At 35.7% G+C, this 16,535-nt stretch overlaps 1 protein-coding gene across 1 annotated transcript; it reads left to right on the top strand.

Moving 5' to 3' along the window:
- The first annotated feature begins 911 nt into the window (after positions 1-911).
- Positions 912-9,693, top strand: LOC113510693 (pro-resilin). Its single transcript, XM_026894196.3, has 2 exons — positions 912-1,072; positions 8,763-9,693. Exons 1-2 carry the CDS (start codon positions 1,055-1,057, stop codon positions 9,291-9,293), a joined length of 549 nt encoding a protein of 182 aa, XP_026749997.1. The 5' UTR covers positions 912-1,054; the 3' UTR covers positions 9,294-9,693.
- The last annotated feature ends 6,842 nt before the right edge of the window (positions 9,694-16,535 follow it).

The raw sequence follows: 16,535 nt of genomic DNA, 5'->3' as shown, positions 1-16,535 counted from the left end.
TTCAGCAAAAATTTAATAATCTAAATCTGAAATGATAATCTGATTTCCTCTTATAGGAAAAGCCTATGTTCAACACTAGACAGATAAGAACAGAATTACTGTAACCTATGTAGCTATAAGTTTTATTGTTGTTATTTTGTGAGTGAATAAATATATATTTACTTTTAAAAAAGTCATGGTTAATATCGTGTAAAATTTCCATGATAAGGCCACTGTCATTTATCCACCATTGCTAGACATATATTTATGGTACCTAGATATGCTAAGCATGTACAACAGTGATCTATACCTAAAACTTCATATCAAACCTATATGGTCCCCATATTCCAAAGTTTACGTTGTTTTCTAACATGTTATTACTAAGGGGGGAGAAGGAATTTTAAGTAATGGGGTCTAACTGACCCATTGCTGGCAATACACCCTGTCAGGTCAACCTCCACGCGGTTCCTCCTGGAAACCGACGTGATTAATTCTAGTGGAATTCGTCACGATGGGCTAACTGACCTGCCTTTTCATCCTCACCTATCATCCCTCACTGGTACCCCGCCAGTGTATACCGACAGCGTAGGCGAGGCTACCATTCCATTATCACTCATTAAAAATAAATAAAAAAATTATATTAGTACTTACTTATGTATACTTATCTTAAAGTATGTTGTCACAAATTATACAGATGAGCTCACTTCATAATTAAGTATTCAAGTTAGTATTACGCATTGTCTGTTACTAGTGGAATCGAATAAGATTACATACACATCATGCGTAAACTGGCCACGTTAATACGTACCAGTTACTATGCCAAAATAAAACTTCAATTACCCAACGAAAAATACCTTTGACCTTATCAACTATCAATCTCAAAAAAAACCGAAAAAATCGCATGATGCCCTCCAATTAGACAAAACTTCCTATACCAAGCATCTCCCCTGCTTGCACAACCTATCCTATCCTTTCTCCGCCCCACCGCGGACTCCAGTTAGGTATATAGCACCTGATACATCCATGAACATCACATTACTTCACTACGACCCGCAGTGACCCATCACTAAGCAACATGAAAGCCTTCGTTGCGGTAAGTCCAGTGAAGTGACTGTGCCTATGTGTTTAAAAAATCAAAAGTGACAAGTGCTTGTGACGTTCGGAAATCAAATATGACAGTGCATTCGCGCGTTTTTGTGATGTGTGTTTTTTTTTCTTTTCTTTTTTTTTTAGTAATGTTTTTTTTTTAATGCACTAACACAATTGATTTCGGAATGTCATTTTGACCGATTAGTGTAATCGATAGGTATCGGGTTGAAATCGTATGCACCAAGTTTGGACAAATTAAATGGAAGTACTAAAAATAATTAACTTACTGGATCACGATTACAATCTTTTTCGATAAAAGTTTATTGGCATATTCATATATATATATACCATTTAATTGACTTTACATATTATTTAATTAAAGTATATATGCTAATTTATATGCATTAAAGTGCTTTACAGATTTAATACGATTTCTCATAAAATCATTATTCTGGATCCACGTGTCTAGTAAATATCTGAATGCACTTTTTAATAAACAATAACAAATTTATTTTTTTCTATAAAATAAAATCCCAAAAACAGTATTGATGTTATTTATATATAATACAGGTAACTAATTTCAATTTTAAATTAATTATCTATTCTATATGGTACCATAGGATAATATAATACTTATTCCTTAAACTATGGTGCTTTGAACTTAAGTATTAACTAATGTTTTTTTTTTATTATTTTTATTAAATATTATAAAGATATAGAGCTACGAGTAGTAATTATCACAGTAACTAAAAGGAAACACCCTTAAGTTAATTATTACATCCATAATTTTTTTAATAAAATGTTGAAAAAAATATATTTACAGTTCTGTTGTACGTTCTTATATAGTTTTCGAAAAGGACATTTACATTTTTCTAGGAGAAATCATTAACTGAAGAAGGTAATAAAATGACAGCATAATACTTCTTGCTTAGTAATATTTTGTGCTGGTAAATTTTACTTAATTTTTTTTTTTTATTAATTAAATATAGTAAATTATTACAGTATTTATTATTGTTCAATAGAATGAATAAGTTATTTTTTGTCTGCAGCTGTATTTTTATATAAAATATTCGTTATAAAGGTCCTATCATCTGTCTTAACTAATTATGAAAACGATAAATTAAACTCATTCGATTTACAAAATCGTCATGTTCGATTCATTGTTTGAACAAATATCGCGTAATATCGTTTCCTTTAGAAATTGTTTTAAAATGAGAATATTCTCAAATTATTTTTTTCATTTTAACACCATAAATAATAAATATACCCAGATTGCCTAGTTAACATAATAACACACTGGTGACTACTAATAAATTACGTGATACCATTTACAATTATTTCGCAAGATGCGCAAACGCATCCTCGGCTAGCTTGTGCAACTAACCCGGTCAAAGGTCGGCACAGCTACCCCATAGCTTGCAATACCGGTCGGTAACAACATAGAAAATTACAAAATACCATCTGACGTATTATTTTTGTATTTTATAGTTTTGTTTAAATTATTTATATAATATTACAAAATACTGTTTTAATGGTAACCAAAAGCATACAGCCCGACTGATGGTAAAGATTACTGCAGTCTATAGAAGCCTACGACAGTAAAGGTGTCACTTACGCTTCGATAATACTTAGTAAACTTAATTATTCCATTTCGTCTAGATTCCAGGGCCGGATTATCCATTATGCAAACTACTTGGGGCCCGCTATCTATATAGGGCCCCGCGCCTCAACAAATTATTTGTTCTTGAGATTTTTTTTTAATTAAAATTCCGTGTAGATATATATATATTAAACAAACCCTCAGTTAAAATATTATTATATGTATATTTTAGTTTACATCGTCATATTTCAGTATATTTGGTAACACATTTCAAATTATTGTATCTGGAAGATTTGCATTGCCTAGTGGCTCCAACATAGTTGATTCGACCCTGCTAGTCCCCATTATTAACAATCGACTAGGTTTTCTAAAAAGTAGTCTATCTATATTCTTTCTTAGTCCTTAGGTATCCACAACAAATTCTATCAAAATCAATTTAGATATTTCGCTAAAAAAAAAACAAAACGTTGGCATTACGTTTATATTTAGAATTGTATACAACATTCGAAAGTATTTAATATTATTCTGTAATAGATATTTAAGTTTCAAATATCGAATTTAAATTATATTGATTTAAAAAGTTGAAAATTTAAATTGTATACAAAATCAGCATAACTTTCTTGGACAGCATACCAAATCTTCAAACGTTATATCAGGTTCTAGAACTAATTTGTATAAAATATATATATTTTCACTTTTACTTCAATCGTTATAATAACTTACAAAATATCATTAACTGTTCTAACGTTGAAACTTTCCAAATTTTAATATAAATAAATTATATATTTATAAATTTTTGTCACATGAATATAAAATATTAAAACCCGTTAGAAACTCAACAATTATTAGTTTTAAATCTCTGTTAACATTGTGTGTATTTATTTAAATGTACCATGTCTAAAATTATTTGGTCATTAAAAAGCCCGTGCATGATCGACTGACACCATGCACAATTGTCAGAAAGACAATAAAACTGTTAACAAATTCATATTATATAGATAAAACCAATGGGAATGTTTATCTAAAAGGTAATCGGGAAAGTAGTTACAATAAAGTAATTTATTACTTATTGCATAAAGTCTCTTCTCGTTTTACGACGCCATACGTTGATTATAAATCAATAATGATCATCATTACATCGGTTTCATAAGAGTATTAGCTATGACGCCATTATGTCAATGTTTAGAAAATGTTTTTTAATTTTTTTTTTTTAATTCAAACTAAGGTAATAACTGGAAGAGAGCTATATTAAATCTTAAACTTTTTTGGAATAAAAATAAATGGATTTTATTAAAAAAAATAAAAAATAAAATTACATATTTAGCGGCTGAAATCTATTAAAAACAATTTTATGGTTCATTAAATCAGAAGACAGAAGTTCAAATAAGTAATGCATCAAGCGACATACAATAAACCACAAAGTGGCCGTCACCGCCGCGATTTACCGTCAAAGAGATGTGACAAGAATAACGTCCGATTGATATTCCAAATGGATATAATGACACAACTGAATCCAATTCTAAACACGAACAGGTGTAAATACAATTTCTAAATGCATCGAAACGCAATCAAGCTGTTAAATGGTCAAGAACAAAATGTCAATAAAATTATTTGCCAATGTTTTTATTTTTCGGTCTACTATCTACTATTATTACTAGGTTGACTATGCTTTGTCTCATAATAAAAGTATTTCGCTTAAAAACATCCTAAGAATCCATTATTCGTAGGCAAACATCGCGTAACAAATAAATCATTTTATAAGATACTAGCAATCCAGCCCGGCTTTGCATGGGTACAAAGAATTTTTGAGAATAATATATAGCTTAGGTCACTCACTGCTAATGTGAAAGAATTTTGAAAATCGATTGAGTAGTTTTTGAATCAATCCATTACAAACAAATAAACAAATCTTTGATTTTTATAATATTAGTATATATATATAGTATAATAGATAAAACCTTTCGTTTTGAGTATACCATCGATCCATTGTCCACTATTCAACACATGTTGTCTCCCAAAATGTAATGATTAGCATATTACGAAAATACTCACTTCAAATATGCAATCAAAATTGCGAGGTCCAATGATGAAAACGACGGTAGTCGGTAATTTTATTCGAGCGATTATGAAAACGCAAATGTAATCGATTCTTGATGATCGAATTGTAAAATAATGAGATTACTCGATGCTAATTCGATTTGGACAAAGTGAATTACAAAGTTACCACTAAAACTTTCAAATCGTGAGCCTTTCCGATGCCATCCACCATGTCCAGTCCTCTACATTCCGCATTCTATATTCAAATTTTTAATTCAACTCAAGTACTTTACTATATGACAAAATTTAGACAATAAATTTGAATTTATTTCTGCCGTTTTTATTATATATTACAATAGCTAAATAACACTATATTTAAATGAAAATTATCGCTTACTAATTAAATTAATAGTCAAAAAATAAATCACGTAGAGCAGAACCGTCGCTGTGTTATTTTTAAATAATGTAAATTATGAACGATAGATAGAGAGAAGAAATTTTATAAATGAATATTGAAAATAGAAAACGCAAGAACCGCAGTAATATTTTGTCATCAAATAAATATAATTATGGAAATTTTAAGAAACGACTTCATAACCGCTGGTTATAAAAACAGAGAGTGGACGCAACGAAGTTTATGGGCTATAATAATTATTATTATTACAAATCATCTGCGTTTTAATGATTAGCAATTTAGCGTTGTAAATAACAGATGCCTAGTTGACAACGCAGAGACAATCAACGGTTCAAAGTTGAAGACTGTTTAATGGCGATTGCGTGAGTTCCGGTGCAGATACCGGAAGCGGCGCCACGTTGTGACGCAATAGTTGCATGCCGTATTGCTTGCAAGTGAACTTTACACTAAATAGCTGATCACAAATATCTCTAAAAAGCATAAAACAAAGTATTTTTCTGCATTTACCTGTTTCTCCGTTTACGTCTTTAAAAACCAATTAACAGATTTTGATACAAGTTTCACTATCATTTAGATATTTTTTACAGAAAATTGGTCCACAATATATCATAATTTACACCTGTGCGAAGCTGGGTGGGTTACTAGTTTATTAAAATACAAAATTATAATATCAAATTTATAAACATAGAAACGACTCTTTAACGTTTTTAAATTCTAATCTGTCATTTAGATAAAGTCATTCGACGACTTTCATGTATTATTTAACATAATTAATGAATAATGCATTTTTCTCTTTTTAAATTAGATATTATGCTATTAACTTTATAGACAACATGGCAGATCTTTTATATCTGCTTCCATACTAATTAATTATCTACTTTGTACCTTCTTTCATTGCATTATGCATTAACACTTACACTTTCGCATTGCACAGTTTATGTTTATAAGAGGCTGCAATTAATGCCATCATTAAATGATTATCATCGTGTTAATTTCCGTGTTATAAACCATAAGTCATGTTAAGAACATGATAACTTTTGACCATCACATTTCTTTGATCAATTCTAATAAAAATAGCATACCCTATGATGTAATATGGCCAATACCGATTTCAAAGATCAGACCCACGGAATCCCCAATGCATGCCAATATGCCGTGATCCTCCGGCGATCCGTGATGCAATCCCTTCGAACTATGACCTCACTTTCCCTCAACACCTAATCACTATTGTCTATCTAATCGTTTTATTGCTTTGTGACTATTATAATTCACCGTAGAGATTTCACTGTTGTGTTTAAATTTTACGTTTCATAATAAAAATCTTTATCAGTTACGCAAACTTACGTCTATATTTCACATACAGTATTAAATTGTAAGAGACGTAAATTGGAACGTGTTTCTCGAACGTTTGTTTAAATTTAAAAATCAACAAGACATCATAACGAGTTTCATCGAGGAACTGGCCTTAAATAAAGTTGGTATTCGCCGGAAAATAAAAAATAAACGGTATAATATAGTTATGTAGTTCCTGGCACTGGTGTCATAACTATAGGCGTATTTAGAAAGGTAGTGTAGACCATGCTTACCCCAGAATCGTCTGGTACTGCAGATGGGCTGAATCGAAACATCCGAAGCCGTATCTACAAAGCTATCTTAAAAAAAAAATATTACGAATGTTACCTACAAAGTCTTGACCTGAATATTGTGAGTAAACAAATTTCACTATCAATTAACTTCAAGTGTTAGAAAAACACAGAAACAGTTGGTCAATAATGTTTACGCAACTTATTGAATAACTCCGTATTTACATATATTTTAATACTGAGATGCGAACGTATTAGCAAACACTGTATTTATCGAAATGGAAAGCGAACACAATGCACGCTACTAACGGAATCATGAGTGTATCCCATTTCACCGAGCCACCTCAGTTAGCCAATTATGTAAATTCATTTCTCTATTACATACTAAACAAATTCGAATGAGCATTCATTTGAATATGGATTCATTTACTTTTACTAAATATCATAACAGCCTTTCAATCTATATTTAAAATCAAATTGTTTATAACATTTTTTATATCCAAACTCATAAGGTATTTAAGGAGGGAGAAGCGCCGTGTCCATCTCAGAATTGTCTAGTCCCGATTCCAGATTGCGAACGAAGCTGTAAACTATGCTCAAAGACATCTAAAGACGTGCCTTTTTCCCAAATTTCTCCTGGAAAATAAACTTAATTACGCCAATGTGCAAACTGTACAAAAGGTAATAGAAATTTTACGTGCATAATTTACAAGAACAAACAAAATTTTGTGCATTAAAGAGGTAAATGGAACATGAAAGTCCATCCTCAATATATAGTGTTTATGATAATGAACTTTGAAAGTTAAAACTAACTACATATCTTAATTTATATGTAACTAAAATAATTTAATAATAGTACAGTAAATAGAAGTGTTACTATATCATAATATCTAGGTGCTAACTCTGTAGTAACTCGTTATGTTTACGGTAAAAACCTGTGATACAATCATTGTCTACTTATTAGATAAATGATGTAATGATTTGGTTTATTTAGGTAAATACTAGTTCTTAATGTAAACATCCAAAAATTCGTACGTACGTCAGTTCCAATTCGTGTGAAATATGACAACGGCAAAGAATAAACACACAAATGCCTATATTTAATGTTTTAAATGTTTACCACAAATCATGGTATGTTTATACAAGTAAATGTCGTAAACTTCAATTAAAAAAAAAAAACTTTAACTTGCAAATTGACCATAATAAAGTAGTAAAGTATATTACGGCCTCATTATTGTCTCTAAATGAGTTTTCAGTTAGTCGGTGCTGTAGTTTTAATATTCAATGTTCAAGCCCCCACATTTTCACCGCTTCACAGCTAAACTGATGTACTTCTCTATTATCAATACATTTTTTCTAAATAATTTAACTCTATCTTACTCACTTGGTCAATTATAAAATAAAAATACATCGGTTGGTAAAAACTGACGTTAGAATTGCATAAATACATTTCGACAACGCTCGTAGCTTGAATGTTCTAAAATTATCTCCTATTTATTTACGAATTGTATAACTATTATAATTTCGGTGTCGGTTATACTTGGGAAGGTCTTACACCTCATTAACCTCTTACCCAACTGTGCCGACAGCCTTAATGGAAATATTTCAAATGTACGAACATAACATAACAATATTACAAATCATTTTGTAATGATTTTCTAAATGGTTTAGTTGCTGGTTAAACGACTATTAGAGTAATAAATGAATAGATGACGTTAGACATAAATAATTACTTAGTTTATGGTGATTTTTTACAAACCATGACGAAAAAAGAAATAAGAATTGCACAAATTACAGAAGTAAAATTTTAAATTTAGAACCTATAAGATATTGGGATTTCATTAACAATCTATACAACGTAAAGCAATATCCACCTATAAGGAGTTCCACTGTAACATGTAAAGCACTTTATTGTCTACTTGGATTTATTTCATATTATAATAGCACGGGTAGTTTGAGTAAAACTGTTTTTACACATGGAAACAAGCGCTTGTCAAAATTTATTTAATCTTTATTTATCAATAAATTTTTGGAAACTAATCATACATTTGTTCAACAGTGCATAGCCCTCGCGTTGGTAGCGTGCGCAAGCGCCGAGCCCCCGTCCGGCTACAACTACAACCGCCCATCAGGCGGCGGCGGCTTCAGCGGCGGTTTCAGCGGTGGCTTCAGCGGTGGCCTGAGCGGCGGTGGCGGCTACAGAGCCGTCTCCTCCGGCTACCAGACCTCCGAAGGCCAGAACGTCGACCCCCAACTCCTCGAGCAAGTCCGCCAGATCCTCCTTAAAGAAGAATCCTCCTCTTCGTCTGGATCCGGATTCGGTGGTGGCGCCAGCGCTCCGTCCTCCTCCTACGGCGCTCCATCCTCATCCTACGGTGCCCCGTCCTCCTCATATGGAGCTCCATCCACCAGCTATGGCGCCCCATCGGCCCGCGTTGTAGGCATCAACCTCGAGGGAGTCCGTCAGGCCATCCAAGTCGCCCAATTCGAGCAGTCCGGTGGCTCCTCCGGTGGTTACCCATCTGGACCTTCGTCATCATACGGTGCGCCCGCCCGCGCGCCCTCTGGCAGCTACGGCGCCCCCTACTAAGTTAAATAAATAACTCCGAACGCCCATCTCGACGCCTAGTTCGGAAATTTGTTATTCGGGCGCGTCTCAACCAACTCCGGGCAGCTCGAATGTGTAAACCAATCGGTCGACAGTCACGTACAATGTAGGTGGTGTCGGCCCGGCCGTGTGCCACCAAGATCGGCCAACGCTTGCGACTGTGCACGAACACGGGTTATGATGCCCCAGCGGCAAGCCAGTCGTCTGTGGCGACAACTCGCTAGGTTCCCTTGCGGAGTTGGTCCCTGAAAGCACGAAGTGGCTTCCCGCTGGGCTCGGCTCATGTCTTGTATAAAGTTTATCATAAGATTAGCTTAATTTATAGATAAGTTTTTATTTTTGTTTACAAAAAAAAATAAATAAATACATTTTGACACCGTAACACGTATTTGTTTTCATTAGAAACTCTCTATTTCCTGCGCTTTTACCTATACACATACTTTCCAAGTACTCATCACATAAATAGTTGGTGACTGCGGTCAGGATTGCATCCCAACCTATATGTCTTTCAAATTCCTTTTTGAATCATATAAAACTGATCAAGTAATTGACTTACCCCATGTTTTGGATGGTATATAAAACGATCATCCAATAAGCCAAGTTCATTTATCATAAAGGTAGCATAGAAAGTATACGTAAAAGAACGCCACCCCCACACAAATAGTGAGCACTTACATATTAACATAGTTAATAGTATTTTAAGAAGAGAACGGCCATATGTATTACAAAACATATTATTTATAGAAGACCTCGTGTCTTGTACAATCCTTACGTAAACAGAATATGCTCAGTAAGCCGCGATCACAAAATCTATTAGTTTTTATTTTATAACCCAACTAATAAACAAACATTATACAATGACTATATCATCGAATGAGTTCATCAGTTTAGTTAAATAAGAGCGGTTCTCGACCATCGGTATCTGGTAACACCTTTCTTTTTTAACGTAAGGAAAATTTCCTAAAATAACCTCATGTTAAAAAATTTAAGTCCCAGCTGCCAGAGGAACGGTAGAAGAACTGTGTGAAATTTTTATCCATTAAAACCTTATGACGTGTCTCTAGGTGCAATGCTGGATCCCAGGGTTCCTCGTTGTATATGACCCAGTATCCAACGAGAACTATTAACACCTTGAAACATATTTAAAGCTGTCGCTCCACAGTCTCTATCACTATAGTATATGGCTATAGTTTTTTTTAATGGGTGATAATGGTGTGGTACATTGATTGCGCTAACGATACACGCTGGCAAGGTACCAGTGAGGGATGATAGGTGACGATGAAAACAGGTCAGTTAGCTCACCGTGACAAATTCCACTAGAATTAACCACGATGGTTTCCAGGGGGAACCACGTAGAGATCGACCTGATAGAGTGTATTGCTAGCAATGAGTTAGACTCTGTTACTAACAATCCCTTTCCCCCCATGTATAAGATTTTTACCCATTAAAACCTCACGACGTACTTCGAGGTGCAATGCTAGATCCCAGGATTCCTCTTCGTAGACGACCCAAGATCCAGCGCGATCTACTAACACTTAGCGACAGGGTTGGGGGAAAGGGATTGTTAGTAATGGAGACTGAGAATCCCATTGCTAGCAATATACCCAACCAGGTCGACCTCCTCGCGGTTCTCCCTGGAAACTATCATGGTTAATTCTGATGAATTCATCATGATGGGCTAACTGGCCTGTTTTCATTCTCATCTATCACCCTTCACTGGTGCTCCGCCAGCGTATCCCGTTAGCGCAGGCGGGGTTACCATACCATTTTCACCCATCAAAAAAAAAACACTAAGCGACACATTTAAAGCCATCTCTGCATCAGCCACAACACCATAATACCACTTATGGTATGAACTTTCTTGTCTTTTTCATAGCATTGGGAGACAAATTCTAAACAATGCTACTGCGAAAGTAACCATCATACGGTCCATACAATGAGAAGCAGTTATTTAAACTATAGATCTTTTCACGCTTTTATCGATGTACTCTTACTGTAGTCTCTTGTACTCTTCTTGTTACCTTTATAACTAGTTGAAACTTCTAATCTGAACGCAATTTAACACATACATACCTGAACCCTGATAATCATCATCTTCCTACCCTTATCCCAATTATTATTTGGGGTCGACGTAATACCTGAACCCTGATAATTTTTTTTTTGATTGGTGAAAATGGTATGGTAACCCCGCCTGCGCTAACGGGATACGCTGGCGGAGCACCAGTGAAGAGTGATAGATGAGAATGAAAACAGGCCACTTAGCCCATCATGATGAATTCATCAAGAATTAACCATGATAGTTTCCAGGGAGAACCGCGAGGAGGTCGACCTGGTTGGGTATATTGCTAGCAACGGGATTCTCAGTCTCCATTACTAACAATCCCTTTCCCCTCTACCCTGATAATATTAGATTCAATTTTATGTGGGCTCACTGTATTCTCGGGAAAAAAAGAAATAATAACACTGTATTTCAATTCTGCACCACACTGATAATGTACGGAGCTCTTGTAAAATTTCAAATTGTAAATACTAAATCATCAATCAATCAAAAATAGTCCATAGCCTACTTATTTTCAAAAAAACAATCGATCACTGTGTTCACGAACTTTATTGCAATTGATAGAATGAACTTCTCTATTGCCAGATCTTTCTTTTACTTCGCCCTGTACTCGAAAATAGTATTCTAATAATAATTTTACCCTTAATATTAAGCAACCTAAGTTGGTAGCAGAGGGGGGAAAAGGATTGTTAGCAATGGAATTTGACAGCCCCATTGCTAGCAATATACCTTATTAGGTCGCCCTCCACGTGGTTCCCCCTGGAAACCATCGTGAACAATTCTTGTTGAATTCGTCACGATGGGCTAACTGACCCACTTCATCCTCACCTATCATTCTTCACTGGTGCCCCGCCGGTGTATACCGATAGCGCGGGTGGGGTAACCATTCCATTATCATCCATTAAAAAAATAAAAAAAAGTTGGTAGCAGAGCATAATTATTTAGTTAACACACGATTCTGAGTTCTAAATTTAAATATTTCAATGTCTAATGTGTCTTTAAAATACCCTGCCACTCGTCAGTGCGTTTTATTCAATACATACATACATATCTGTCACGTCTGTCTCCCATTAGGGTAGGCAGAAACAATGGAACGCCAAATGCTTCGATTCAAACAAACCTCTTTCGCTTCTTCCACATTCATCAATCTTGTCATACACGCTCGCCGGTTACGGGTACTTTTAATTTGGCCCTTCTTCAGCACGTCGCCTATTTGGTCGACATACGTCCGTCTAGGGCGGCCCCTTTTATTCAATATCAGTATTAATTATGTTAATATCATTGTTTCTAATTCGTAGCAAAATGTACCCGTATCTTTTGCTATAACTGCTATATTAAAACACGCCGACATAGTCGTGCCACTTCTTTCTATTGCATTGCGTGACACACGAAACATCTGACATTTTTATCTCACGGAAACAACACATTTTCGTGATAAAAAAGTATTTGTTATCTAAGTAGGTATGTTATATTGAATTTCCTCTAACGAATTATTTTTTTATGCTACTTAGAATGGCAAACAAGCAGACGGCCCACCTGATGGAAAGTGGTAACCGTCGCCTATAACCATAAGCAGTAGTACCATGAGAGAGTAACAGAGTATACTGCGTGTGTCTACCAAGATACTCTTTATTTTAGAATGCCAATATGGCATTCTTGAGGATTGAGATGTTTTTTTAATGAGTGATAATGGAATGGTAACCCCACTTGCGGTATCGATATACGCGGGCGGGGCACCAGTGAGGAATGATAGGTAACGATAAATGCAGGTCAGTTAGCCCATTGCGATGAATTCCAATAGATTTAACCACGATGGTTTCCAAGAGGAACCGCGTGGAGGTCGACCTGATAGGGTGTATAGCTAGAAATGGGTCAGTTACACCCCATTACTAATAATCCCTTTTCCTCCATGATATTATAATATCATGATGACGAAAATTACAACCCATTTATATTGAGGGAAACCGTCGTGATTGGGGGGGGAAAGGGATTGTTAGTATTGCTACCAATATACCCAACCAGGTCGACCTCCTCGCGGTTCTCCCTAGAAACTATCATGGTCAACTCTAGTGGAATTCTTCACGATAGGCTAACTGACCTGCTTTCATCCTCACCTATCATCTCTCACTGGTGACCCGCCAGCGTATACCGATAGCGCAGGCGAGGCTACCATACCATTTTCACCCATCAAAAAAAACCGTCGTGCTAGCAATACACCCTATCAGGTCTACCTCCACGCGGTCTCCCTGGAAACTGTTATGGTCAACTCTAGTGGAATTCTTCACGATAGGCTGACTGATCTGCTTTCATCCTCATCTATCACCTGTCACTGGTGCCCCGCCAGTGTATACCGATAGCGCGGGCGGGGTTACCATTCCATTATCATCCATTAAAATACCTATATTTAAAATTATTTCGGACTAATTCATTGTCCAAGAACATATGATTATTATTTCTAAAAAATAATGTACCATTCTCTTCTAATGCATTTGTAAATGCAATTTTATTCTCGATTTTTGTTTGAAATATTTTTATTCGCGCCATTATCTTGGAGCCATTAGAATAGCGGGTGATCCTATTACAAATATATGGATATTACATTGTGTATCATATTAATCCAGAGCTTCAATCCAGAGTAAATTTCTTTAAATCCTACTATTACGTACGGGTTTTCACGTAAAATTTACAAAATTCTAAAGGGTTCTTTTTACTTGCCGATTTTCAGTTTCGTAAATACGTAGCTTTTTCACTTTCGTTTCTTTATTGCATACATTTTAATAGATTTTTTAAAGTCTTTTGAACTCTATTTATATATTATACATACTCAGCGAATACATAATTAGTGAGGTAAATAAATAAATGTATTTATTAAATTGAATTAGAAAAAATGGACAAGATAATACAAAGACCATTTATCATACTTGCATTATTAACAGTATGTTATATACATATATATACATAGTACTATATACATAATATTTCGAACAGTTCTCGTACAATTAGATGAATAAACAATGCCCTGGAGACTTTGAAATTGACGAGACAAAATCGCCACACGCTATACCAAGCTAACCGCCGTTTTCGCAGCCCCACACGGGCCGTCATTTGATCATTATGAAATCTGCAATCCCACGACTAATCGCTCGGATCTCATCCATAATACACGTTACATAAACTTACGTCATCCATGTCGGCAGCAAACACAATGGTCACTGGCTCCCGGCGATTTGGTGCACCTATGTATAATACATTTCGACATAATTGTTTCGGCCGCAGGTACCGCAACCGTGTGAATGGTCGCTTAATAGGCAGGTTAATTCTTAGATAGTTTAGACCAGTGTTTCCCAATCTTTGTGCCATGCCCCACATGAACATTTCTAAAATTTTTATGCCCCCATACATAATTTTTCCCGACAACGTTTACATGACGACTGTAATCGCCCAGTTGATATTTAATAACGTCAAACGAATTTAATATTTACAGCATTTTTTTATTTACTTTTTTTGTTAAATTTGACACCGATATCTACTCGTAGCATTGCATTTAAATGGCTCGGATCAAGAGGGTTAAAATCGATTCGAATCCATTTTAATTGCCCTTAACTATCAAATTGTCCCCCTGTGGGGCGTGGGCCCCACGTTGGGAAACACCGGTTTAGACTATTGCTGTGTGTGAAATCGCATTGTATACATGGCGCGTCTAATTACGACGAGCGCGTTTTAAATAGATAAAACGCCATTGTTGTGTAATTTTATTATGTGATTTTTGTAAATGGTGTCTGAGTATGCACCTTTAATCAAATTACAGAGGTAGACTTTGCACAAAAGTCGTTTGCTTGGGTACCTCTGTCCCATTCGTGTTTTAACCGTAAAGCAGTTGCGTTTGCATGGCTGTGTTTCGGTTTGAAGGGTGGGATATGGCGTGAATTTACAAGGTACAGAGGATTAACACATAAGCCCTGAAGAATGGCAACGCATGGAGGGGGTCATGGGCGAAACAGTATACTCTGTTATGTCCATGGTACTGCTCATGTCTATAGGCGACGGTTATCACTTTCCATCAGATGGGCCGTCAGCTTGTTTGCCATTCTAAGTTGTATAAAAAAAAATAGTCCATACTCCCACATTGAAATCATCGTCGTCGAATCCTTGTAAATTCGCCATGATTCATCAACTGGCTTGACTTAACATCATCTTCACTGGCGCCCTGCCAACGTATATTGATAGTAAAGGCAGAGTTACCAATCCATTTTTATTGGAGAAGAAAGGATGCCATGGTATTATTTTTATGGATGATAATGGAATGGTAACCCCGCCTGCGCTATCGGTATACACCGGCGGGGCACCAGTGAGGGATAATAGGTGGAGGTGAAAAGGCAGGTCAGTTAGCCCATCGTGACGAATTTAACGATAAATTAGTCACGATGGTTTCCAGGGGTATCGTGTCGAGGTCGACCTGGCAAATTATATTGATAGCAACGGGGACTAATAATAATGTTAATAATGCGGACTACCAGTCCCATTGCTAGCAATATACCCTGTCAGGTCGACCTCCACGTGGTCCCCCCTGGAAACTATTGTGTTGTATTCCAAGTGTATTCATCACGATGGGCTAACTGACCTGTCTTTTCATTATCACTTAACATCCTTCACTGGCGCCCCGCCAGCGTATACCGTTAGCGCAAAAGGGATTACCATCCCATTATCGTCCTTTAAAAAGAAATACATTATGCACTGGTAGACGCGGGCGAAGTCGTGAATAAAAGGTGCTATCCATGTCTATAGACGATGGTGCATGATTGATGTGTGTATACACTTTTGTATAGTTATAATATGCAGTAATTCTCCATTCAGTTTGAATCGAAGCATTTGGCGTTCCATTGTTTCTGCCTACCCTAATGGGAGACAGGCGTGACAGATATGTATGTATGTATGTATGTATGTAGTTCTCCATTGTATGTGTTCTGATTTGTATGTCAATATCGATACGTACGTGTAATTGTTTATCTGCCACATTTTTCATTTTTTCACCTTATGATTACATTTCTGAGGGGGAAAGGGATTGTTTGTAATGGACACTGAGAATCCTATTGCTAGCAATATACCCAACCAGGTCGACCTCCTCGCGGTCCTCCCTGGAAACTATCATGGTTAATTTCTAATGA

This window comes from Galleria mellonella, unplaced genomic scaffold (genome assembly GCF_026898425.1).
Source record: "Galleria mellonella isolate WM207_F2 unplaced genomic scaffold, CSIRO_AGI_GalMel_v1 utg149, whole genome shotgun sequence".
NCBI classification, from domain to species: Eukaryota; Metazoa; Arthropoda; class Insecta; order Lepidoptera; family Pyralidae; genus Galleria; species Galleria mellonella.
This window is presented reverse-complemented; position numbering and strand designations above follow the sequence as displayed.